The sequence below is a fragment of the Chrysoperla carnea genome, chromosome 1 (genome assembly GCF_905475395.1).
Source record: "Chrysoperla carnea chromosome 1, inChrCarn1.1, whole genome shotgun sequence".
In the NCBI taxonomy this organism is placed as follows: domain Eukaryota; kingdom Metazoa; phylum Arthropoda; class Insecta; order Neuroptera; family Chrysopidae; genus Chrysoperla; species Chrysoperla carnea.
This window is the reverse complement of record NC_058337.1, coordinates 2,121,516-2,149,224: the sequence shown is the minus strand read 5'-3', so window position 1 is coordinate 2,149,224 and position 27,709 is coordinate 2,121,516. Positions and strand designations below refer to the sequence as shown.

General features: G+C 30.2%; 5 protein-coding genes across 5 annotated transcripts; 2 read left to right on the top strand and 3 right to left on the bottom strand.

Annotated features, from left to right (window-relative positions):
• Positions 1–899: 899 nt before the first annotated feature.
• On the bottom strand, positions 900–2,900 carry LOC123306203 (zinc finger protein OZF-like). The gene is made up of 2 exons (XM_044888118.1): positions 2,772–2,900; positions 900–2,418 (listed from the first exon to the last, which is right to left on the bottom strand). Exons 1-2 carry the CDS (start codon positions 2,898–2,900, stop codon positions 946–948), a joined length of 1,602 nt encoding a protein of 533 aa, XP_044744053.1. The 3' UTR covers positions 900–945.
• A 481-nt stretch (positions 2,901–3,381) lies between these two features.
• LOC123306202 (zinc finger protein 615-like) lies at positions 3,382–10,301 on the bottom strand. The gene is made up of 4 exons (XM_044888117.1): positions 10,201–10,301; positions 8,230–9,683; positions 6,265–6,406; positions 3,382–5,861 (listed from the first exon to the last, which is right to left on the bottom strand). The coding sequence occupies exons 1-4, from the start codon at positions 10,258–10,260 to the stop codon at positions 4,311–4,313; spliced, it is 3,207 nt and encodes a 1,068-aa protein (XP_044744052.1). The 5' UTR covers positions 10,261–10,301; the 3' UTR covers positions 3,382–4,310.
• Positions 10,302–10,760: 459 nt separating this feature from the next.
• LOC123305045 (E3 ubiquitin-protein ligase SlrP-like) lies at positions 10,761–13,151 on the bottom strand. Its single transcript, XM_044886649.1, has 2 exons — positions 13,093–13,151; positions 10,761–12,251 (listed from the first exon to the last, which is right to left on the bottom strand). The coding sequence occupies exon 2, from the start codon at positions 12,179–12,181 to the stop codon at positions 10,988–10,990; it is 1,194 nt and encodes a 397-aa protein (XP_044742584.1). The 5' UTR covers positions 12,182–12,251; positions 13,093–13,151; the 3' UTR covers positions 10,761–10,987.
• Positions 13,152–13,975: 824 nt separating this feature from the next.
• On the top strand, positions 13,976–18,599 carry LOC123306199 (zinc finger protein 208-like). Its single transcript, XM_044888111.1, has 2 exons — positions 13,976–15,161; positions 17,044–18,599. The coding sequence occupies exons 1-2, from the start codon at positions 14,082–14,084 to the stop codon at positions 18,595–18,597; spliced, it is 2,634 nt and encodes an 877-aa protein (XP_044744046.1). The 5' UTR covers positions 13,976–14,081; the 3' UTR covers positions 18,598–18,599.
• A 4,964-nt stretch (positions 18,600–23,563) lies between these two features.
• LOC123306196 lies at positions 23,564–26,849 on the top strand. The gene is made up of 4 exons (XM_044888109.1): positions 23,564–23,785; positions 24,109–24,358; positions 25,228–25,688; positions 26,550–26,849. Exons 2-4 carry the CDS (start codon positions 24,254–24,256, stop codon positions 26,731–26,733), a joined length of 750 nt encoding a protein of 249 aa, XP_044744044.1. The 5' UTR covers positions 23,564–23,785; positions 24,109–24,253; the 3' UTR covers positions 26,734–26,849.
• Positions 26,850–27,709: the final 860 nt, after the last annotated feature.

Here is a 27,709-nt window from a genome sequence, read left to right as displayed (position 1 = left end):
TATAATAGGGGAAAGTGTAGTATCTAGAATCAAACTTTAGGCATGCATTAAAAATATTACAATGAAAATTGTCTCAATTTATAGCGCTGTTATTCCCCAACATTATGTTTTTTTGAAAATCTAAATAATTAACCATCGATAATTGATTGAGTTATGGTATAAAATTACAATGTACCATCACCATAGTTCACATTAAAGGGTGTACCTAGAATCATCCCCAATGAATTTACCGGACGGCGCTCACTTCTTCAACATGCAATCGTTGCAGGTTACTAAAGGGATACCAAGAGAATACAGTTTTTTTACTTCGTTTTTGCTATATTTTTGAATATTTATCGTAAAAGGAGATTACTCTATTTACCTCATCTTATCAAATTTCGGGGGGAATGGGGTATAAGGGGTATTTTTTGAGGATTTTTCAAACTGATGTGCTGTATCACTAATAAAGTTTTTTTTATTTTAAAAAATAACACTTTTTAAGTTTTAAAAATTTATTTTATTTAAAATTAAATTTTACAAAAATACTAAGCGGTTTTACTTAGCCGTCATTCGCCAATTTATAATTTTGAAAAAATTTGTTTTAGGTATTATTATTATGGATAGAATCTGGTACAGAACACTCTCTATATTCATCAAAAAAAGTCTTAAGACCTCTGAATTAGACTTGTCCAAAAAAGTTGAAAAAATAATAAGTCTTAGAAACTCTGGATAACTCTGAATTTTTCAGCTTTTTAGGACAAGTCTAATTCAGAGGTCTTAAGACTTTTGCAGAGTTTCTAAGACTTATAAGGACTTATTCTTTCTTCAAATATTTTTTCGACCAGGGACATTAAGCTTATTTTATTTTCGCATGTAAAAATATAAATCTTGGTAATTCGCCGAATTGCTAATAGTTTTCGATTAAATCCTCTACTAAGCTTTTCGCAAATTAAATAAAATTCCCAATTATTTTGAATGAATGTTCATATGTGTTTTTAACACTTGTTTAAATCCAAACGCCTTACCACATATTGAACACGAAAACGGCCGTTCCCCGGTATGAGATCTCATATGATTCTGTAAACGTGCTTTTGTATGAAATGCCTTATTACATGTCTGACATAAATGTGGCCTTACATCCATATGTGCACTTTGTATATGTACATTTAAACCCTTTTTCGATTTATACGTTTTACCACAAATATGACATTCTTTACGTTTATAACGCGCATGCACAACTAACATATGCCGTTTAAGATTCTCATCACTTTCCAACGCTTTATTACATACTTTACATAAATATTTCTTCATTAAATCAATCATTTTATGTTTTTGATTAATATGTTTACCTAAAATAATTCGATTCGCATAAATCTTACCACATTGTTCACACTTGTAAATTGTATCCGTATTATGTGTCTCTAAGTGTGCACGTAAACTACCCGGATGTAATAATTTCCCACAAATATTACATATTTCACGACGATCGGATTCTTCATGACGATATTTAACGTGATTTGTTAAATCGAATTTCTGTTTAAAACCTCTCGTACATATTGGACATTTGTAGGGTCGTTCATCCGAATGGATTTTTTTATGTTTTGTTAAACGATTACGTGTTGGGAAAATTTTTCCACAATCTTCACAAACAAATTTCTTCTCTTCATGAGTTTGCATGTGTTGTTCGATTTGTAATTGATGATAGAATTGTTGAGAGCATTGAGTGCAAGTGATTGGTTTCGCTTTGTGACTAGACTTACAATGCACCCCCAAAGCACTTAACACATAAAATCGCTTCGGACATTTATCACATTGGTACTTTGTTTTACCTAAATGACGAATCTCATGTTTTTTTAAATTTTCCGCTGCATAGAATCCTTTGTTACAAGTCTTACAATGATATTTTAAGGATCGATTTTGATCGTGTACTTCCATGTGGCGTAACATTGAGAATCGATTACTTAAATCCTTCTGACAAATATTACATGTTAATCCGTAGATATTATATTTTTTTATTAGTAAATCCGCAACCGATTTTTGTCGGGATGGATTTGTTTCATTTTCTTTAATTTCCTCTTCTTCATGAAATTCTCCATTCTCTAATTTAATACTATTCGAAGATGATTTCGAGTTTTCATCATCGTCATAGAATTCTAAAGTTGATTGTGGTGAATTTGGTATGTTATCGAAATTTTCTAAACTTGTTAAAGAGTTACAAACATTTTCTAATATTTGAACACTCGTACCATTAAATTCTTCGTTGGAACTCATTGGTGTGTGCGGGTTATGTTTCAAGAGAATATTATAAAGAGTTTTTATTGAATTTCGACATTGCGCTTGGAATTCGTATGCATTTTTTAATTGTAAATAGCATTTATCACAAATTTGTTGGGGTAATTTTTCTTCGATGCTTTTTTGATAATTATTGCCCTTTAATACCTATATAAAATAAATAATAAATTTTTTAATACAATAGGGTTCATCCGGTAGTCAACTAGGCAATTTGTATGACGTAAATGTAAGAAAATGCTCTAAAAATACTGTAGACTAGGCAATTTGTATGACGTAAATGTCAGAAAATGCTCTACAAATATTGTAAACTAGGCAATTTGTATGACGTAAATGTATTAAAATGCTTCTCAAAATATCGTAAGAGCGTCAAAAACCAAAGTTTTTGATGTTTTCTTTTTGGAAGTCTAGTCTGGTATTAATTTTAGTCAAAATTGTAAAAATGATAAAACAAAACAAATGTAAAGCGACCATTAAATATAATTATTTAACAATTCACTTACTTCGATTGAAGCACACGCTTCAAGCATATTTATTATTTCTAATGTTGTAATTGAAAGCATTTTATCATTAATAAATAAACAAATACGACAAATTGTACTGAAATCTTTAATTTCAATTAATTTGTTCATTGCTTTCCTCACGTTTTATTTTATTTTATTTTTAATGAACAGTTTGCGCATTGGGATCAGAAAAACTAAAGTCGGTAGAAATTAAAACGCAAATAATTCTTTTAAAAAAATTATTTATTTACAGTTGTTAAAATTATTTGTACATCAGTAAAAAAATATTTACAAATCTTATATATAAAAAAAAAATGACTTAAAGGAGCCTCAAAATGATATTGCTCGTTCTAGTAAAATTACCATCGTGGAAATATTTCTCTGATACAAGTCTTGAAAACTGTAAATAAGACTTACCGAAAGTATTTTTTTCCTCTGAAAAACAAATCGTGAATAAGTCTAATAAATTTTGAATAACTGTAAATAAAATCAAACATTCGAGATTTCGACCTTTTTTTTGAAGACTTGAGTCGTTCAATAGAATAATAAAAGAAGAATGAGCATAATTTTTCCGACTAAAAATAAATGAATTAAAAAAGTAAAAGGCGAAACATTTATTCAAAAGAATACAAAGAAGCTAAATAAATTTAATGATATTGATCCAGTTTGGCGATCAGCCATTTAAAATATATGAAGTAAGAGTTTTTATAGACGTTCCTATGTATGAAACAAAGAGGGAATGTACTGTGTGTGATTTTTGCTCATTCTGCTTTCAATAACTTTCCAAAACGTTCGAAATCTTAGAGAATATTTAACTAAGTATTATTGACGGAGATTTTATCAAAGTTTTTCCAGAGAAATATTTCCAAGAAGCTCAAAAAAATCATAATATTTTTTAAAATAAAATTATGTAGGCATTGATACGGTGTTCTCTGCTCAGTCTAATGAACTCTACTTTTTTTCTTTAAATTAAAGCTGTAAAATTATACATTTCCCTTTGAATTACGATGTCTCAAATTAGAAAATTGTTCCGGATATGAGAGATAAAATATTGTGGCTCAATCATCACTAAATACAACGTGTGGTGCGAAAACTTACCCAACGAATCAATTTGGCAATATGTAAAAATGGAGTACCGTACCGCAAGGTTCGATTTTAGGACCTTTATTTTTTAATATATATTTACACTTAGACCATAGAGTCCGTTGTGATATCAAAAAAAAGGTTGGCCCACTCCCGCCACTACTACATGAACTATTTGGAGCTACTTAGGAACAGCAGAAGCCCTTTGACGTCAACGGACTAAGCCGGAGAGGTCGTCAAAGAAAAACTGGCTGAAGTAAGTCCAACTCCTTGTGGCAAGAGCTGGACAGTGACAGAGAAAATGAGAAATCGCCTCCTCCTCTTCTCCACTATGACAGCTCCTGCAATTGTCATGATCCACTGTCAGGCTTAATAAAAATAAAACCGAAAGAATACATTTAAAAAGCGCGATATTGAGTTACTCTCTTCTGGCACGGAAATTTCTTAATGAAATCTTTACGATTTAGAATGTACTTTCATATGCGTATTTAAAACATTTTTAAATCCAAACGCTTTGCCGCAAATCGAACATGGAAAAGGCCGTTCTCCAGTATGCGTACGCATATGATTCTTTAACAATAATTTCGTATGGAAAGCTTTACTACAAATCGAACAAATATGCGGTCGAACATCCATGTGTGCACTCTGAATATGCGCGCGTACATGCGATAATAACTTATACGTTTTCCCACAAATATGGCATTCGTTTTTCTTATCATCCGAGTGCGTTGTAATCATATGTGTCTTAAGACTCCCTTTACTTCCCAGCGCTTTATTACAAATATCGCAATAATATTTCTGACTAATACCACCATTTCGATGAATATGATTAATATGACGATCTAAGATTATTTTACTAGCGAATATTTTATCACATTCCGAGCATTTAACACTTCGATCTTTATGCGTGTCCAAGTGTATTGTTAGTGTACCCACTGGGATTAATTTCCCACAAATATAGCATACTTCTCGACGATCACTTTCTACGTGCCGTAATTTAACGTGAGATGTTAAATCCGCTTTCGTTTTAAAACCCCGCTCACAGATGTTACAAGTAAATGGACGTTCCTCGGAATGATACTTTTTATGTTTGGTTAGACGATTTTTTTTCGGGAATACTTTCCCGCATACATCACAAACATATTTTTTCTCGCCGTGATTCTGTTCGTGTTGTTCTAATTGAAGGGGATGATAAAATTGTGATGGACATTGACTACATTGTATCGGTTCCGCTTTATGACTAGATTTATAATGGACTCCAAGTGCACTTAGAACATAAAATCGCTTCGGACATTTATCACATGAGAATTTTGTTTTTCCCATATGTCGATTTACATGTTTCTTTAGATTTTCACTTGTATAGAATCCTTTTTTACAAATGCTACAATGGTATTTTAATGGACGGTTCGTGTCATGTGTTTCCATGTGCCGGAGTAACGTTGATCGTGTACTTATTTCCTTTTTACAAATATTACATGTTAAATCGTAAATCTTATATTTTTTTATTAAAATATCTGCTAAAGATCGTTGTTTCTGTTCGTTACCTTCAGTTGCTTCGTTATCTGATCCTAAATCATCGTCATGATCACGATCTTCTTGATATTCATCACTAGAACATGAAGATGTTTCATCATTTTCATCTTCTTCACTATTCTCTACCTTCTCAACTTTAGCGTTCATGCATCGTTTTGAATATTTTTCATCATTTTGTTTACCGTCATCGTCTAGAAGTGTTTCAACTTGAGAAAATACTTCATCGTAACCTAGTTCACTTTTCACTTCAACACTATCTTCTGAATTGTTAGTAGTCGTAACACATTTCACATCAACTACACTTTTATCTTCTAAATAAATCGAATTTTTCTCATCGGAATTCTCGTCTTGACGTAATATTTCACATAAAATTTCCATAGAAACCACACATTGTTGCCGAAAATCATAGGCGTTTTTTAATTGCCAAAAACAATTTTCACATAATTGCTGAGGCATCTTTTGTTCATACGATTCCTAAAACCAAATATTTGTTAATTAAGAAGTCAATTTTGAACCTCTAAACCCAAAAAAAAGTGGTGTTATAAGTTTAATCGCCATGTGTGTCTATCTGTCTGTCTGTGGCATCGTAGCGCCTAAACGGATGAACCGATTTGAATTTTTTTTTTTATTTGAAAAGCCATTTAATGGGGAATGTTCTTAGCTATGTTTCAAGTGCGAGTTTAGGGTTCCGTACCCAAAACAACTACAAAAGAGGCTGACTTACACAAGGCTGTAAGGAAAATAGTAATTTAATGGCGAGTGTTCTTAGATACGTTTCAAGTGCGAGTTTAGAGTTCCGTACCTGAAAAATTTCGCGGGGGTTTTTAAAATTTTGTAAATTTCACTCTCAAAAAATGAATTTTATTGAATAACTTACTTGTACTGAAGAACAATCTTCAAGCATAAAAATAACTTCGGGTGTATTGATTGGAACCATTTTTTCTTTAGTTATTAAACAAATTCGACAAATTTTATGAAAATCATTTATATTTATTGATGGACTCATATCAAAATCGATGCTGAATTTTATTTACAATCAACTGTTGATTACGTACATTCTAATCGAAGTTCTCAAATTGAACAACTGCATAACAATATTTAAATTTTGTTAACGGTGAAATTAGGGCCTTATTTTATATGCACATTTTAAATTAACCAGTTTTTTTTTACAAATATAGTAAAGCTGTAACGGGAATCAAAATCCTGTATATATTGAAGATAGTAAAAAAAATAAAGACACATTAACACTCCAACATTTCGACGTTACATTAAACTACTGTAAATATGGCATTTAATGAGCTATTTTTAATTTTAGAGTGCAAAATAGTTTGCACCTAATCGGTTTACGTGGTTTGCTAAAAGTGGTAAAAATTTAATTTGCAAAAAAAAATGTCTTAAAGATTGATTTATTTAAAAAAAAATTAATGTGATTGATAATGACGAGTAAAGATGTAAGCTCGTCATGACGCTTGACGCGTCCTTTGAGCGTCAAATTAGGAGTCCACCTAGCTGAAAAAAATAGAGTTATATCCTGCGACAAGCGTCAGCGTCAAATTGTAAGCGATACTAAAAGCAGAGAATATATCGGTTACTGATATAGTCTCTGCTAAAAGTAATTTCCTAACATTCTTCTTAATGAATATTATTAGATAGTTGAGTAAAAATTTATTTAACCAGGGCTGTCAAATTCAATTCTGAGAATAAAAACCTAAACCATATTTAGTTTTTTACGTTGTGACGCTGCTAAGTTTTGTTCCAGATGGCAGCACAGTCTAAACTAATCACGTAGCCAAAATTGACGCTCAAACTCTGCGTCAAGAGTCAGTACGAAAATACGCTTTGATGATAAGTACATTGGTGTCGAAATTCGTATTAAAAGAATGCAAAAATTGAATTAAGTATTTGAAATTGTAATTGAAAAGTTATTTTTAATTAAAAAATTAAAAATTTAATGATCAAATTGACATTATAGTATAAACATCAAAATGGCGGCACATTTAAAAATCGAAAATGGTACATTCTTTATATTTATTAATATATTATTTTACAAATGTATCATAAAAAAACTTTAATCATCGATTGAATTTGAGTAATAAAATAAATTTTATAAAAAACGCTTTACAATTTAATACTTATTAAATTAACAGCTGTATGACTAGATTTATAAAATAAATTAATTACAGATATTCTAATACTATTTTCCAGTGTTTCTTAATTTAGAAGCCCCTGAACTAAAAAAAAGAATTGTTACAGGTTTGACCGCTATGTGTGTGTCTGTCTGTCTGTGGCATCGTAACGCCTAAGCGGATGAATCGATTTTTTTGTTTGTTCTGGCTGATAGGTAATTAAATGGAAAGTGTTCTTAGATATGTTTCAAGTGAGAGTTTAGGGTTCCGTAAATTTCACTTGTTTCTATGGTGTCTAAATATTTAAAAAAACAACTGTTTGATTATACCACAATAAATTCCATAAAAATGATATTAACTTAGCCAGAACTCCTGGGCCTAGTAGAGTGTCATGTCTCTTGCAGGAGCTGTCACAGTAGGGAGAAGCAGATGTCTCATCGTCTCTGTTACTTCTTGCCATGGACTTACTTCAGTCAGCCTTTCTTTGACGATACATCCGAGCTGAAATCCGTTAGACATCAAAGCGCTCCTGCTATTCCTAAACAGCTCCAAATGGTATCATATTTTTTCGGTATCATAACGGATCCTATAGGCTAAGTGTGTCCTACCCCATGACATCCACTCTAACCCAGCCTAACCAGAAGCACAAATATTTTGTCACTAATAAATCAAACAGCTATTTTAAATCGGGTTTAATCGAATTTTTTAAAGTTTATTTTGTATGAACTTTCATATGTGTACTAAGGACACCTTTAAATCCAAATGATTTTCCACATATCGAACATGAAAATGGTCGTTCGCCCGTATGCGTACGCATATGATTACGTAATAATGTTTTTGTGTGAAATGCTTTGTTACACGTACTACAAATATGCGGTCGTACATCCATGTGCGCACTTTGAATGTGTGCATTCACGTTACACTGTAACTTGTACGCTTTCCCACAAATATGACATTCACGTTTCTTCATCTCCGAATGCATTACAATCATGTGCGTCTTAAGCGTACGCTTACTTGTTAAATTTTTATTACATATCTTACACACTATTGCCGTATTAACGGTTCCACTTTCTGCATTATGTTTTTCATTGATATGACCACGTAAAACATATTTATTATTATAAATTTTCCCACAATCGGGACATTTATAGACAGTTTCCTTATCATGTGATTCGAGATGTGAACGTAACGTTGATGGTAAAATTAATTTACCGCATACGTTACACATTTCCCGTCGTTCCGGTTCAATATGAACTAATTTAATATGTGCCCGTAAGGTTCCTTTATGTTTAAAGCCTTTTTTACAATATTCACACGTATGATGACGTACATTCGAATGCGTTATTTGATGCTCCCGCAGATAATATTTTAACGTAAATTCTTTACCGCATACGTCACATACGTATTCTTTTTTCTCCGTATGCGTATTGCGTTGATGTTGTTCTAATTGTAATTGATGATAAAATTTCGCGGTACATTGTGAACATTTTATCGGATTTGCTTTGTGTCGTGTTTTCGTATGAACACCTAACGCACTTAGAACGTAAAATTTTTTCGGACATCGATCACATTGATATTTTGTTTTACCCATATGACGATTTTCATGTTTACGTAAGTTCTCTTGTGCGTAAAATCGTTTATTACATATTTTACATTGATAATTTAACGATCGATTTGTGTCATGAATATCCATGTGACGTAATAAAGTTGCCCGTGTACTTAATTCTTTGTTACATATGTTACAAGTTAAATCGTAAATGTTATATTTTTTACGTAAAATATCCGCTAAAGATTTTTGTCCATTTTCTATAATATTCTCCATTTTATTTTCATCCCTTGATGAATTTTCTTCTTCGTGGATTTCCATGTCGTCTTGTAAAATTGAATTATTATCATCGAACTCTTCGAGATATAAATTTTGTGTGATATCATTTTGATCGGTTTCAAGATGGTCGTTTATTTTTTCAGTGCATTCGGTTTGGTTTTTAATATCTATTGGAATATTTTTATTTTCATTTTCTATGTTGGTATTATTTTCATATGAAACTACCACCTCGAAAAGAATTTCTAAGGAAAGTAAGCATTGTTGTTTAAATTCATATGCGTTTTTTAGTTGCCAAAAACAGTGGGTACAAATTTGCTGAGGTAATTTTTTTTCGTACGATGGTTCCTAAATTTAACGGAAACATTATTGATACAATTCTATTAAATAATAATAATTATCAGAAAAGAAATGAAATTGTAATTAGCTTAATGGAAAAGAAGTAATAGAAAAGTAGAAAAATACAAGCTTTCGAATGAGTTCTAGATTATTCCGATTAGACCATATTATACTCGAAAATACAGGTTTATTTTGAAATTTCTCAAATAGTTAAATTTTTGTAAAAAGGGTGATTTTTTTTAATGGCAAGTGCAGAAAATTGACGAAAAAAAGCTTACAATCATTTTGTACGACACCCTGACACAACACAGTGCCCGTAGACTATGACAACTGTCGTTTTCTGAAATGACTGTTAATTACTACGCTTGGCCCTAGACCATAAGCTTGTAATTTTAGCAAAATTAGTATCATTAGAAAGTGGTAACTGTAGTTAGCAAACTCAAAAGAAAAAAAATGAGAGTCATAAATTAAAATCAAAAATGAAAAACCTAAATTTGTATGACTTATTCATAAAATTTTAGCTTACATCAACTGAAGTACATTCCTCTAACATATGAATAATTTGTGATTCTTGAATCGGCATCATATTTTCTCTTTCTACTAAACAAACACGACATATTATATGAAAATCTTTGTAATTAATTGATTGATTCATTATCTTTTCAATAATTTAATTCAAATGATCATAGCAATTATAAATTAACTCAACGTAAGTCAATGTGACAATTAATTCAAGGTGGTTCGATTACTTCCAACTCGAACCTCCTTAAAATTCTAGTCTTCAGTTTAATATATTTTATTGATTTTCTTTGACGTGAAATAATTACGATTAAAATTCTTACGAAAACTGTTTAAATAATAAACTGGTTATTTAAACAAACAATATTAATAATTTGCTTACATAACTATTATAAGGAACTTATAAATATTTCCTCAAGATGGTACTAAAATCGGTTCTGCAGGCAACAAATAATACACAAAAATTATTTCAATTCTTTAATTTTTTATTTGAATAATACTTTTATAAAAATATAAAATATTTTAACTTAATTAAACAACATTTAAAAATATATGTATAATTTAGTTTCTCAAATTATTGGTCAATATACAAGGTCGTGGCCAGCCTTAGGATCCCTAAGGAAACGAATATCTATTTGGAACATCCCTGTACACAGTTAAACTATAATTTTGGGTGTGACATATCTACGTACGTATTTCGCATAACTCAAAAACTACCATTGTAATTTCAGATTGCTATAGAATCTAGTTGCCCCCTTTCCTACTTGCGTCATTATCGTTCCGATATGTCCCTCCTAATTCCCAGTATCAAACCAAATATTTTGACGATTTGTGGTACGCATTAACTGTTGTAAGTATTCCATGCTTGTTTTAGATATCAAATTTCCCTTCAAACGAATTTCGGCATCAGGGATATCTTCAATATTTGATGATACTTCAGTTATCAAATTATTATCCAAATTTAATAAACTTAATGATTGAGGTAGTCCCGTAGGAATTTCAATGAGTTTATTCCGTCTTAAATTCAATTCTTTCAATTGGGGCGGTAAATTTTTCGGTAACGTGGTAATATTATTTTCATTCAAATCCAAGTACATTAATGACTTTGGTAAATCATTTTGAATTACAGATAAATTATTATTACAAGCAGATAAAAATTCTAATGTTTCGGGTAAATTTCTTGGTAAATTGGTTAAATTATTTCGTGAAATATTAAAATATTTTAATTCAGGTAAATTTAAATTTTCTAAAATTTTAAATTCATTATTTTCAATTAACAATGCTTTTAACGATTTGGGTAATCGTTCTGGTAAGCTAAGTAGTTTATTATTTCGAATGTAAAGTTCTTCTAACAATTCGGGTAATGTTTCTGGTAAAAATGTTATTTCATTATGGATTGCGTAGAGTGTACGTAATGATTTCGGTAAATTATCTGGTAAGTTTGTAAGTTTATTAAATGTTACGACTAATAATTCTAATGAGTCGGGTAAATTTTCGGGTAAGCATGTTAATTGATTTGAAACGAGCTCTAATTTTTTTAAATTTTTTGGAAGTTTATTTGGTAATTTTGTAATTTTATTTGCGCATAAATTTAATTTTATCAACGATTCCGGTAATGTTTTTGGGACTTTAGTAATTGTATTATGAGTCATACATAATTTCCGTAAATTTATTGGTAATTTTTCTGGAATAATAGAGATTTGATTGCCGGAAAGATCTAAAATTTCAAGCGTTTCAGGTAAGTAATCTGGAACATGTGTTAATTTATTGCTTGAAATATCTAATTTTGTTAAACTGTTTGGGAATGTGTTTGGGACGGCTGATAAACTCAAACAACGAATTGTTAAACTTTCTTCACAATTTTTAAGTCTTTCAAATGCTTTAGAACGTGACTCCTTTTCATCATTAGTTAGATTGTCTGCAGACTTCCAAAGTTCCCATACGTTTAAAATCGAATCATCCATTTTTAATTGTTTTTCATTTTCCATGGTTGATAATTTTAAAAAAGTTTTTTTTCGAGTGTCACATAGACTGCGCTTCTAATCACTTTATAAAAATCTAAAGTAAAAAATAAAATCAGTTAAAGAAATATCAAATACTTGTCCTGAGATTCACAAATCAGGAAAATCGGAAATAATAAGAGAATTCTAAGAAGTATGAAAAATCTTAGAAACTCATAAGGTTATCACCTCTCCAAGTTTGATCTGGAGACTCCCGAAATCGTATAGTCTCTCTCGACTCCCGATAACAACATAAACTCTTCCGAGTTCAGTAAAAAAAGAGAAAGATATTTCATGTTCAGGTAAATTCGACAATTTTGAGCAGCTTTTATTTTAATTACTTGAATCATATTTGTTTATACATATTTATAATATATGGAAAAACTGAACTCTTGTGGAAAAATTTCTCTGTCAAAACTGAAAATAAGTCCGAATAAATGTTCATATATTTTTTCCTTTTTCTTAAAAAGTTTTATAAACTCGGAATATTTTAATTTGACGTAAAAAACGTCAGAGTAAATTCAAGATTTCGGACTCTTCCAGAAGAATTTTTACTTACGTTTTAGTTAATTAAACTTACTAAAACAGTTACTAAGACTTCTTTAATACTTTAAGAAATTTTTTATAAAAATTTGTGCGGTTCTCGAAACGTTTTTTGAGAGTGTGAACATTAAAAAATATGAATGATTCGCGAATTCGCGATTACGAACATTCGTTACATCACTAGGGTATATAATAAATCATAGATCATCTATTACTAGATAGGCCCAACGTATACCAAGTATAAATTTCGATTTTTTCGATATTATGTCGAATTTGTTTCGCACAAATTTTTCTTTTGTATAAATTGCATTCGATATTTCAATTATTTAACAATAAAAAAAAAATTAAATGCTTACATTTTTTGAAATTGTAATAATAAATATTAGAAAATGTTTCGATTATTCTTTAAATTGTAATTGCACAATTAATAAATAAAATTTATGGATTCAAAATAATTATATTTCATTGTTCAACCTGTTCAAGCGTTTAATTTTGGACTAAATCTTGAATATACATTAATACTGGGTTTATGTGTTTATACACCAAATATTGCACAATATTAAATAATCGTGAAGGTTTTTTAGCATGCGGGCAGAACCTTTGAAAATATACTAACTGGTATTGGCAACAGAATGAGAATCACCTCTGAAAGAAGATTGAGAAAGATAATAAATGCGAGAGCATGATTATTAATGCGCATGTCTTAATATACAATAATAATATCCTGGCACGTATTCAAAACAGAATAATTGCCATTCAATAAATATTATTTAATAATTAAACTTTACAAATCTGTCTACTAAATGTCTACTTTGTGAAGCAAAATGTACATACTTGGTATTCGCTGTGTGCGTAGTCATGGTAGGGACAACAAAATCGATACCAGCGCTTCCAGTGAAATATTTTGGCGATAAAGGGAGCTGTTATGACTAATTTGCAGTTTTTTACATGTTTATATTATAGAAAATGTCAAATTAAAATTATTGAAAAACACTAATTAATTAAACTTAATGCATTAAAAATTGTGAAAATAAGAAATCAAATTGCACAAATATTAATTTTCAATATTAATCATAAATGCCATCCATACAGTTCTATAATTAAAGTAGTGTATCGTTACCATGGAAACGCCTCCAATAATACTCACGCACGGTGCGAATACGTTGGGCCTATCTAGTGAAATATATGGTCTAAGGTCTTAAACAATATGGCGAATAGCGTCAATGGTATTTTATTTAATGATATAAATAATCATCTTTTAATCGATGAAGAATACATTCAATTAAAAAAAGAATTCCATACTGAATTTATTATTAAAAATGAAATATTTGATGAAAGTGATTCAATGGAACATGATTCAATTAAAGAAGAATATGATTCAATGGAGGACCCTGAAGCAATTAAGAAGAGGGAAATATTAGAAGAAAATGTTACAACAAAACATGAACGGATTGATTTAAATGAAAAGTTTTCTTTGGAAAAATATAAAACAATAAAACTTGAACATGAATTAAATACAGAAATTATTATAAAAGATGAATTATTTGATGGAAATGTTTTAGAACATGAATCAATTCAAAATGAAATCAAGAATATTTCATGTGACTTTTGTGATAAAAAGTTTGCTCATCCAAGCACTTTAATTATACATAAACGAACTCATACTGGAGAAAAACCGTTTCCCTGTGAAATTTGTGATAAATCATTTACTTTACGATTTGATTTAGAACGACATAAACGGACTCATACTGGAGAAAAACCGTTTTCCTGTGCAATTTGTGGTAAATCATTTACTCTTCGAGCTAATTTAGAAAGGCATACTCGGGCTCATACTGGAGAAAAACCTTTTTCATGTGAAATTTGTAATAAATCATTTACTCATCAAAACGGTTTAGACTATCATAAACGGGCACATACTGGAGAAAAGCCTTTTTTCTGTGAAATTTGTAACAAATCATTCACTCAAAAAAACGGTTTAGACTATCACATACGGACTCATACTGGAGAAAAGCCTTTTTCCTGTGAAATTTGTGATAAATCCTTTAATCTTCGATCTAATTTAGTTCAACATAAACGGACACATACTGGGGAAAAACCTTTTTCCTGTGAAATTTGTAATAAATCTTTTACTCTTCGAGGTAATTTAGAAAGACATAATCGGACTCATACTGGAGAAAAACCGTTTTCCTGTGAAATTTGTGACAAATCATTTAATCATAAAAGCGGCTTAGACTATCACAAACGGACACATACTGGAGAAAAACCTTTTTCCTGTGTAATTTGTGACAAATCATTCCCTCATCAAAGCGGTTTAGACTATCACAAACGGACTCATACTGGAGAAAAACCTTTTTCCTGTGAAATTTGTGATAAATCATTTAATCTTCGATCTAATTTAGTTCGACATAAACGGACTCATACCAGAAAAATTTAATTTCAAACATTTATTTTTGTTTTTTGTCAAATTGCTTCTCTTTAAAATGAAAATATTGGGATATGGTGTAGAAATTTGAATTACACAAATTTAAATTAATTAAGTTCCCTTAAAAATGAATTATTTGATTTTAATTTAAGTCAACACAAGAGATCAACGCTTGCAAAGTTTCCTCAAAAGAATTAATTTATAATCTAATATTAAGTGTTATGACACATTTAAAAAAAAAAGTTTAAGTAATAAGCGGCATTATTTTTACAATTTTAATCCTGCATATTTTAAAACTGTTAGAAGAAATAAACTCAACCATCACTCACTCACTCGCTCGCTCTGCACAGTGTGCACTGTGTGCTCAGTGTATTTGTGTGCACTGTTGTGTAAACTTTAGAAAGCACCCTTATATAATAAGTGTGTATGTATGGAGTGAAGAATAAAAGGAGAATCATCTCTTATGACTGTTTGACCAAAAAAGTGTCCACAAAATAGCATTAAATAAAGTGGCTATAATGGCGCTGATGACCACTGATGATTCGATGTGAATTTGGCTATCCTACTCTATTAACTTGTTTAGTTATCTATCCTACTCTTATTACTTTGAGCACATGTTTTAAAATGTACACTTTGATACTTTATTTAATGCTTTACGATGGACACTTTTTATATACAGAGATGATTCTCCTTTTACTCTACACTCCATATGTGTATGGAACGACAACCTAAGATGGAGGATATAGAGTGTTGTTAGGTTCTTAGTCATGAGATGACATATTATTTTCTTATACAATTTATTATTAATTAATCAAATGTTCTGTTCAACTTGAGAATACAAAGTTATGTTATAATTTATGTAATTACATCTGTTCATTAAATACAATATTAAATACAAAACTTGCGTCTTTATTTCACTAAAATTCTAATTACCATATTAAAAACTTTAAGCCTGCGCTTGCTAATGAATAAATATAATTCATGATTGTACAAGATATAAAGGTATCTTTCATGATGACGCTTGAAGCTGAGTTTAAGCGTTAAATTAGGTTACGCGGTCAGTTTAGGCCGTGCTGCCATCTGGATGAAAAAAAAAACTTCAGCTGCGTCAAGTCGTAAAAAGCTAAGTAATGTTTGGCTTTTTACGATTTGACGCTGCTAAAGAATTTATTTTTTTCATCCAGATGACAGAAATACCTAAACTGACTTTTTATCATAGAAAAGTATATCCTATTTTTAGTATCAGAATTAATTTTGAGAGTATTTAATAAATAAATTTATAATATATATTTTTTAATGTTTTAATAAAACGAGAATAAAGATTTAATTAAAAAATTTCTCTTTTTTGAACAATTGATAATAATATTCACCACCTATTGCGATCTGACATATGGGCGGGGCTTAAAAAAACATGGCTGACATAAAGTGACAAATTTTAAAAATAACATAGCAATACATACTCTGTGCAATTTTTCAAGAAGATTATTTATTTATGATGCCCATACACGTCAACCATATGTCAAACATGTTTCCATTCTTACAAACAAATCAAAAACACTAAAGAAGGCTTTAAGCATACTTTCAGTATGCGCCTAATTAACAGCCAATAGAAAGTAGGCTCAATAATACCCTGCCTCTTCCCTCTGAGCGAGACTCACCCCACTCGGTTATACTCCAACCCTTTTAAAATATTCCTATATCCATGAAGAATATGAATCGAGCTATTTAGTATTATATGTCTATGATTCAAATGTTATCTTGAACATTGATAGACTGTCATAATTTGAGTGCATCGAATAAAAAAATGGAAAATAATTTATTTATTAATAAAAATAATCATCTTTTAATCGATGAAGAAAATATTCAATTAAAAAAAGAATTCCATACTGAATTTATTATTAAAAATGAAATATTTGATGAAAGTGATTCAATGGAACATGATTCAATTAAAGAAGAATATGAATCAATGGAGGACCCTGAAGCAATTAAGAAGAGGGAAATATTAGAAGAAAATGTTACAACAAAACACGAACGGATTGATTTAAATCAAGAGGTTTCATTGGAAAAATATAAAACAATAAAACTTGAACATGAATTAAATACAGAAATTATTATAAAAGATGAATTATTTGATGGAAATGTTTTAGAACATGAATCAATTCAAAATGAAATCAAGAATATTTCATGTGACGTTTGTGATAAAAAGTTTGCTCATCCAAGTACTTTAATTATACATAAACGAACTCATACTGGAGAAAAACCTTTTTCCTGTGAAATTTGTGGCAAATCATTTACTCTTCGAGCTAATTTAGAAAGACATAATCGGGCTCATACTGGAGAAAAACCTTTTTTCTGTGAAATTTGTAACAAATCATTTACTCAACAAAACGGTTTAGACTATCACAAACGGACACATACTGGAGAAAAACCTTTTTCCTGTGAAATTTGTGATAAATCCTTTAATCTTCGATCTAATTTACTTAAACATAAACGGACACATACTGGGGAAAAACCTTTTTCCTGTGAAATTTGTAATAAATCTTTTACTCTTCGATGTAATTTAGAAATACATAAACGGACTCATACTGGAGAAAAACCGTTTTCCTGTGTAATTTGTGGTAAATCATTTACTCTTCGAGGTAATTTAGAAAGACATAATCGGACTCATACTGGGGAAAAACCTTTTTCCTGTGTAATTTGTGACAAATCATTCCCTCATCAAAGCGTCTTAGACTATCACAAACGGACTCATACTGGAGAAAAACCTTTTTCCTGTGAAATTTGTAACAAATCATTTACTCATCAAAACGGTTTAGACTATCACAAACGGACACATACTGGAGAAAAACCTTTTTCCTGTGAAATTTGTGACAAATCATTTAATCATAAAAGCGGCTTAGACAATCATAAACGAACACATACTGGAGAAAAACCTTTTTCCTGCGAAATTTGTGACAAATCATTTAATCATAAAAGCGGCTTAGACTATCACAAACGGACTCATACTGGAGAAAAACCTTTTTCATGTGAAATTTGTAACAAATCATTTAATCATCAAAACGGTTTAGACTATCACAAACGGACACATACTGGAGAAAAACCTTTTTCCTGTGAAATTTGTGACAAATCATTTAATCATAAAAGCGGCTTAGACAATCATAAACGAACACATACTGGAGAAAAACCTTTTTCCTGCGAAATTTGTGACAAATCATTTAATCATAAAAGCGGCTTAGACTATCACAAACGGACTCATACTGGAGAAAAACCCTTTTCCTGTGTAATTTGTGACAAATCATTCCGTCATCAAAGCGGTTTAGAAAATCACAAACGGACTCATACTGGAAAAAAACCTTTTTCCTGTGAAATTTGTGATAAATCATTTAATCTTCGATCTAATTTAGTTCGACATAAACGGACTCATACCAGAAAAATTTAATTTCAAACATTTATTTATTTTTTTTTTCAAATTGCTTCTCTTTAAAATGAAAATGTTGGGATATGGTGTAGAAATTTGAATTAAAACAAATTAATTAAGTTCCCTTAAAAATGAATTATCTTATTTTAATTTAAGTCAATATAAGAGATCAACGCTTACAAAGTTTCCTCAAAAGAATTAATTTATAATCTAATATTAAGGATTATGACACATTCGTAAAAAAAACGGTTTAAGTGATAAGCGGCATTATTTTTACAATTTTAATCCTGCATATTTTAAAACTGTTAGAAGTAATAAACTCAACCCTCATTCGCTCACTTGCTCGCTCTTTTCAGTGTGCGCAGTGTATTTGTGTGCACTGTTGTGTAAACTTTGGAAAGCACCCTTATACAATAAGTGTGTGTGGAATGATAACCTAAGATGGAGGATAAAGAGTGTTGTTAGTTTCTTAGTCATGAGATGACATATTATTTTCTTATACAATTTATTATTAATTAATCAAATGTTCTGTTCAATTTGAGAATACAAAGTTATGTTATAATTTATGTAATTACATCTGTTCATTAAATACAATATTAAATAAAGAACTTGCATCTTTATTTCACTAAAATTCTAATTACCATATTAAAAACTTTAAGCCTGCGCTTGCTAATGAATAAATATAATTCATGATTGTACAAGATATAAAGGTATCTTTTCATGATGACGCTTGAAGCTGAGTTTAAGCGTTAAATTAGGTCACGCGGTCAGTTTTGGCCGTGCTGCCATCTAGATGAAAAAAAAAAAGAACTTCAGCAGCGTCAAGTCGTAACTCGTAAAAAGCTAAATAATATTTTAGTGGAGTGTCGTTAGATTTATACCTAGGAAGCCAAGTAAAATCGATGAATAGGTAAAAATTTTGCGGAATATTATTTTTGTACTCTATGTAACAAAGTTTACCCAAAAAAATTCGTTGCTTTTTTAAATTTATTTATTTATAAACAATTGCAATTTATTTATAAGTAAATTAGCTATTTTGGTTTAAATAATTTTTAATTTATGATTCTAAATTGAAAATATGTATTAATAGATATTCTGGTACACATACCTATACGGTAAGAGGTATACAAAATAGCTGAACAAGCAAGGGACAGGTAAAAATAAGTGGAGGGGGAATTTTTTTCAACGCAGAGCTTAGATGAAACATTGCCGAGATGCAAAGAACATATTTTATTTTTACATGCATTCACAGGTTGTGATACGACGTCAGCTTTTTATAAAAGAGGTAAAATCAAATTCGCAAAAATGCTTGAAGAACGAGAAGATTTACATATCGCTGTAAAAGTATTAAAAAATGTAAATGAAGATGAAAATAAAATAATTGACGCTGGCTTAAAGTGCATCTTAGCTCTGTACTCTGCACCAAAAAGTATCAAAGATTTAAATGAATTTCGATACCATTCATTTATTAAAACGACTGCTAAAAATAGTTACGTGCAATTTGATGCAGGCATCATGAAGCCTTTAATTATGAATAAACCAACAGGCCCTGAAAATTTGCTGCGAATTCTTTTTTGTACTTGTAAATCAGGGTGTGGATCTGCTTGTGGGTGTAGAAAAAGTGGGCTCAATTGCTCAGTTGCATGTATAAACTGCAATGGTAATAGCTGTACAAACCCTTCTCCTGTAGTACAAATTGACGAGGTTGATGAAGATGTAAATTGTAATTAATATATCTTAAATTAAATTAATTTAGTGTTAATACTTTGTATATTTTTGGAAAAAATAAATAATTAATTTTTACTAACATTTGTTCTACATAATTTTAAATAAAAATTCAATGCCTTCAAAACTTCCAGAAATGGGCCATGAGAGAGACAGAGAAGACTATCGCTGCCTCTTCGTTACTCTTTTGTTTGTCGCATGCTGCGGTGGCACGGACAGCGCGCAACCGAACGTTGCATCTATATTTTTTAATAAATTAACTTATTTCGATGAAAGCAACAGAATTCGCTACCCATTTAAATTTGCCCGCAATTGAGAGTGCGAATAGCCGCAGCCAATCAACAGCAGGCATATTGCTTGAGGCAATCTAAAACCATGGATATAGAAATATTAAAATCTAAAACACACGAAATATTATCGTTCTATTTGAATTTCCCGCAAATGAGACCCGCAGCCAATCAAAAGTAGGCACATTGCTTCCCCCCCTGAGTGATACACCTCCCTCGTCTAAAGTAGAACTTTATACTACATCCCTACTATAATTACCAGATCCGTGATATGAATCGAGCTATTTAGTATTATATGTCTATGATTCAAATGTTATCTTGAATATTGATAGACTGTCATAATTTGAGTGCATCGACTAAAAAAATGGAAAATAATTTATTTAATGATATAAATAATCATCTTTTAATCGATGAAGAAAATATTCAATTAAAAAAAGAATTCCATACTGAATTTATTATTAAAAATGAAATATTTGATGAAAGTGATTCAATGGAACATGATTCAATTAAAGAAGAATATGAATCAATGGAGGACCCTGAAGCAATTAAGAAGAGGGAAATATTAGAAGAAAATGTTACAACAAAACACGAACGGATTGATTTAAATCAAGAGGTTTCATTGGAAAAATATAAAACAATAAAACTTGAACATGAATTAAATACAGAAATTATTATAAAAGATGAATTATTTGATGGAAATGTTTTAGAACATGAATCAATTCAAAATGAAATCAAGAATATTTCATGTGACTTTTGTGATAAAAAGTTTACTAATCAAAGCAGTTTAATTGTCCATAAAAGAACTCATACTGGAAAAAAAGCTTTTTCTTGTGAACTTTGTGATAAATCATTTGCTCGGAAAAACGGTTTAGACTACCATAAACGGACTCATACTGGAGAAAATCTTTTTCCCTGTGAAATTTGTGATAAATCATTTACTCAGCGATCTATATTAGAAACACATAAACGGACTCATACTGGACAAAAACCATTTTCCTGTGAAGTTTGTGAAAAAAAATTTACTCAGAATAGCATTTTAATTCACCATAAACGAACTCATACCAGAAAAATTTAGTAAAGCACTAAAAGTGAACTATTTAAAAAAAAAAAAAAAAATGGTGGGAATTATGTATTATTTGAATTATTTCTATTTAGTTTATCATTTTTTTTTTCTTGTAATAAATAAAATGACGTTTTTTTTAAATAAAATAATAATTTATTGCAATATTTGAAACAAAATAGCATTTTAATTTTATTATTAACACATTTAAAATTATTATTTACTAGTTTGGTGTAAGTTAATAATAATTACAAATAAACAAGACCTAAAGGTAATCAACACGATTTAGAAGAACTAAACACCAAAATAAACTCTGTACCTTGATAGAACTAGACAAAGTATGCTCTTTTGTAGGTAGGAGTAGGATGGGGACATTCTCTCACTCTCTTGCACGGTACCCAGCAAGCAGCGCCATATTGCTTATTTATTTATAGTGTAGGCGCTGAGTATGTTTTGTATTACAGGTCCTACCGAACAAGGAGTGTTTTGTATCGACGTATTTTGATCCACTAAATCTGAATTTTCTTTTGAAAAGTGATATTCTATCTCTTACTTTTTAAAATCTAAATTGACTAGTAAAGACCCGTCAAGAGTTTGACCCATCAATCACTTCTACTTTTTTACTGTTTAAACTATTTTTTGATTGGTTACACGCACTGGCCAGTATATTTCGGAACGATTCACCAGTATGGCGCCGGTTTATGACGTCATCAGCACTGGCCAGTGTACTGGTGAATATTAGGGTGTACACCCAATATTTCATCGTTTCAAGGACATTTAAAAATTGAGGCAATAATTACATTTTTTTTGTTGCTGGTTTTTTATCGTTTTATAGGCCTAATATTGTTTCATAATTTTTATAATGTTTTTTAGGTCACTAAATAACTAATTTTTAAAATTTTTAAGTTTTAAAAAAATAGTTTGAATAAAATTTTAAGTATATTTATTTACAAAAAGTAAATAACTTTAATAACGATGAAAGTGATTTACATGTTAATCCTAATTAATTTTAGTCTGATTTGTTGGTTTACTTGTGTGAATAGTGCAGACTTGCAGCGCTTAGAATTGAAGACTTTCAGTCAATATATTGATACTCTCAATGAAACGCTTCAATATGGTGATCTACAAGAAATGACGAAGCATCTAAAATACTTTGTGTTCAGGTGATTTTTTAACGAATTTGAGATAAATAGGAGTCAGTATTTTTAGCCTGATCTGAAAAGTTTTTTAATGTTAATATGAGATTGGACCCCGCACAAATTAAATGTAAATTGGGTCCCGGTCGATTTGGTTGAAATTGTGAAATGTTATAGATATCGATATTCTGATCAAAAGTTGTCATTGACTCAAAGTAGATCCTATGGACAGTTTCAGAGATATACGGGGAGAAAGTGTGTGATATTGGCTGTGTGCTTGAGTTACCGTTTCTGAGTCTCTGGTGTTAGTTAATGCCTTGAAATTATTTTGGGGTCAAGTTAAGGTCGTATCTATGTCAATCTAAAAAAGGCTTGTTATGCCAGTGAAAGTCTTGTCAAAAACCCAGAGTACTCGTACCAGAAACTCAGAAACGGTAACTCAAGCCTATAGCCAATATCACACACTTACTTTCCCCGTATATCTCAGAAATTATCCATAGGATCACTTTTGGCCAATAGCAACTTCTGATCAGAATGTCGAGAACTATAACATATCACAATTTCAGCCAAATCGAGCGAGACCCTAAAAGTTACAGACAGTTTTCAAAGTTCTTTTCAAAAGAGAAACGAAAACACCCGACAAAAAAATGGTCGTAAAACATCGCTGTGACGTAATAATGTTAATTGAATAGTAATATGGTAATTAGAATTTTAGTGAAATAAAGATGCAAGTTCTTTATTTAATATTGTATTTAATGAACAGATGTAATTACATAAATTATAACATAACTTTGTATTCTCAAATTGAACAGAACATTTGATTAATTAATAATAAATTGTATAAGAAAATAATATGTCATCTCATGACTAAGAAACTAACAACACTCTTTATCCTCCATCTTAGGTTATCATTCCACACACACTTATTGTATAAGGGTGCTTTCCAAAGTTTACACAACAGTGCACACAAATACACTGCACACACTGAGCAGAGCGAGCGAGTGAGCGAATTTATTATTTCTAACAAATAGTATACACTGTATACAATTATTAATTAACATTATGACGTTACACGACCTTTACGAATATTTTTTGTCGTGCGTTTTCGTTTCTCTTTCGAAAAGTTCTTTTAAAATTTCCTGTAACTTTAAAATTATTATGAAAAAATAAAAAATAAGAAACAGTTTTGTTATAAAACTTATAAATGATCTTTTTTTTTATGTCGCTTTGTGTGTCGTCCTTTGAAAACTGCAAATAAATTATATTCCCCAAAATTTTGTATGAAATTTAGCATGTCTAATTTAAATTATTTATTTGTTTTAAGGACGCCCGATGATGTTGTGATCATAAATGCAACAACGCCAGAAGAAATATTAAAAATCGATTTTTTTGATTTTTCAAAAAAAACAATAATTTGTGTTGGAGGTATTCTATCATGGAATACAAGCACTATCGTAGATTATTATAAAATGATGGCTACAATCTATTTAAATTCAAAAAATTATAATTATATTATTTTATTTCATGATTATTATTGCTCGGTTCAGCCGCTAGCACCAACTTGCCCCCATTTAGTATGTATCTACTTATTTTTTTTTTTCTAAAAGAGAAAATCCCATTAAAATTAAGGTCCATATGTTAAATTTGACAAAATTGCTATCAGAAAACAAAAATGCCTTGCTATAGAAGAAACGTAGCTCTTTTTGTTTACGGCAATTACAAAATTAAATGGGAAAGTTCTTGATCTTAAAAAAACCTATCGATTGACTTCTGGTAAGTCCGATTTGGATGCATGGGGGCCGAGAAAACTTGATAAAATAAGCGAAAATAGTCGTTTTAACATTTGTTTATAACCTTATAAGCTTTTTTCTTTTTCGATTTTCTTGTAGATATTTGGTAAAGTTATGAGTAAAAGGTTCACAAATCTTCAGTTTTTTTAGCAAATAATATAGAAAATTTTTCGAAAAAAGACACCTTTCGTAAAAACTTTCCCCTTGATCGAGGGGTTATGGTAGAGCAGTTTTTCGGGGCTTAATTTCTTTATCTAGGCTTTTTCGTTCATGATATTTACGTATCGGTTAATTTAGCCATTGATTAGCCGCAAACAAAAACCGCTATGTTTCTTGGCTTGTTTCCTTCTATAACAACGTATTTTTTGTTTTCTGATAGCAATTTGGGTCAAAAATTGAAAATCCGTGAAAATTTTTTTCAGGTTTTAGCAATTATAACTCTAAAGGATTAGTTTTTGATGATACCTAAATATTGTAGATTAAATTTGCTACAATATAAGACCATAACTAACTCTGTAGACCCAATAGTTTCCGAGATAAAGTCTTTCAAAGTTTATCATTTTTTCGAACTTCGCTATTTTTTGCATGATCCTTTTTGTTCAATCTAGGAAAAACTTGAGAAATTCTACAATTATTAATTATATTATTCGCAGATTGGTAAAGTGTTTGGACCTGGAATCGATAAACTTGTTTCCCTGGGTTTACCGGCGGAAAATTTAGAATTTGCGGGCCAATCAGCCGGAGCCCATATAGTTGCGTCCGTAATTGAAAATATGGTAACACCTGTAAAACTATTAATTGGATTCGATCCAGGAACTGCACTTACAGATTTTCGACGTGGTCTTGCTCAATTCACTATAGCTCTACGAAGTGATTCCACTAACAGTGGAAATATTAATTGGAATGCCGATTTAGAGTTGATAGTAAATGGTGGAATACGCTATCAACCGGGATGTGAAGAACTTGAGTTTCAAATGAGTTGCAGCCATTTATTCGTTGGGCCTGTTTGGAAGAGTATATTTGAAAATCAAGGTCATGGATTATTTTATGGCGTTCGATGTAATGAAATTGAATGCGATTATAGTGATATTAAGGAGATTACTCCAGATTTAAGGTATTCTGAAAAATAATTCTTAATATCAACCGATATGAGGTTGTCTCAACCTCATCGCGAAATAAAATATGGCGAATGGGGCCACGAATGTGATACAACTATCGTACGGGGTTGAGTGGTGAAGTTGACACAACCACATGATTTGTTTGTATGAAACTAATATACTGTCTAACAAATTTCAAATATTGTTGTTTTAAAATGCAACATAGTTTTAAACAATCTTTTTTTGATTGGTTCTACTACTTATACATATTATAACAAAATAGTGATGTGATTGGCACAATCACATGAGCAGATTTATTAGGTTTATTTAAAATTAAAATTAGATTACTTCGAGCCGCACTTGAAAAAGCGACCTATGAATGGATTATTATTGATTATAGTGTCTAAAGTCCATTTATTTCGACAATCTTCATGTAGTTGAGCCAATCACATATAGACTAAATATGTCAGATATGTGTTCGTAGTAAGCAAATAATATATTTAAAGCAAACGTTAAGATTTGTTCTTTTAATTCGTTTATTCGCTTCTTTACACGATTATATATTCCAACTAAGTACAATTTTAATTTCCATCAAAATAAAATGCATGACTTTCAACTAAAATCAATCTCTTCCATAGAAGTAATGATTTTGTTTATTTAACTTCAATGATTTTGTATCAATGAAATCCTATTTTAAATTCAATCCCATTCTATTGCAAATATAAATTTTGTACTTGTTCCAATCATTAGTAAATTGATGGAAAGTATTTTTACTTTCATTATTTTAATTTTTTTCTGCGATAGTTTTAGGCCCAGCATTCATTCATTTGTCATCTTGGTATAAATTATTCATTAATAATCTGAAATTTATCTTTCAGAGAAAAAGGAACGTATTATTTCAAAACATCAGATTCATATCCATTTGGTTTAGGATTAGATGGAATCAAGAATATAACACCTACGAAAAATAGCACTTTCAATTTTGACTGGGAATTCGCTTCAATATTTATGAAGCATACTCAAGAATCTTGGCTTTCGCAACTCATATTTCACTTTGATTAATCGACTCAAGCATCCTTACACGATAAAGAGTGAATTTTTGATATACTTAAGTTGGCTAAATATCGAAAACTTTTTAATTACGAAAATAAGTTAATCTTTATAAAAATCTCTGCTAAACCCCCTTCCCTTAAAATCTTCAGAATTGATTAAAACAGTCCAACTTCATATTTAAAAAAAATCAAGCTTTTTATTTAAAATTTCCTTGGTGCTCGTTCATCATTCTTAAAAGCATATAATTTTAAAAATTTGTTCCCGTCGTACAGTACAATAAGTACATAACATGTTGAAATAAAAAAAAAAAAAAAACTAAAAATAATAATTTTTAGTCAAAAATCCAAATATTTTTGGAATAAAATTCACCGTTTTACTGTAACGCCATCTGTTGAATAATTGTGGGAACAAAAAATTTGAAAATCCTTTGGGATGGGAATTCTGTAAAATTCGTTCTTAGCGGACGTCTATGTCACGAAAGAGGTAAGTATGCGAAATTTGAAGTTAATCGGATTGATAGTTTCGGAGATTTCGTGATTAGTCAGTCAGTGGTAAATCGCTTATATATTCCGTTAGGGCAGGTATTCCGTAAAATCCGTTATTAGTGAACGTCTATGTCACGAAAGAGGTAAAAATGGAAAATTTGAAGTTAATCGGACCGATTAACTTCAAATTATTAATATTAAGAGAGCATCTATAACAACTAACATGTTTGCCTAATAAACTTATTATTTAAATTTATGGATATTTTTTCGTTCAAATTATTAGTCTGTTTTTTCCTAAGCAGTACATTTTAAGATTGTGAGTATATTTTCACCAATCCTAAACCAAATAAGCTTGAAAATAAAGGGAAAATCATGAAATTTGATAAAGGAATAAGAAAGAAAAGGGTAGGACAGACGGAAAGAAGAGAAGGATAGGTAAAAGACAATTAAAAATCAGAAAAAATCAATTCAATTTATTTAAATACTGTTATTTGTAAACA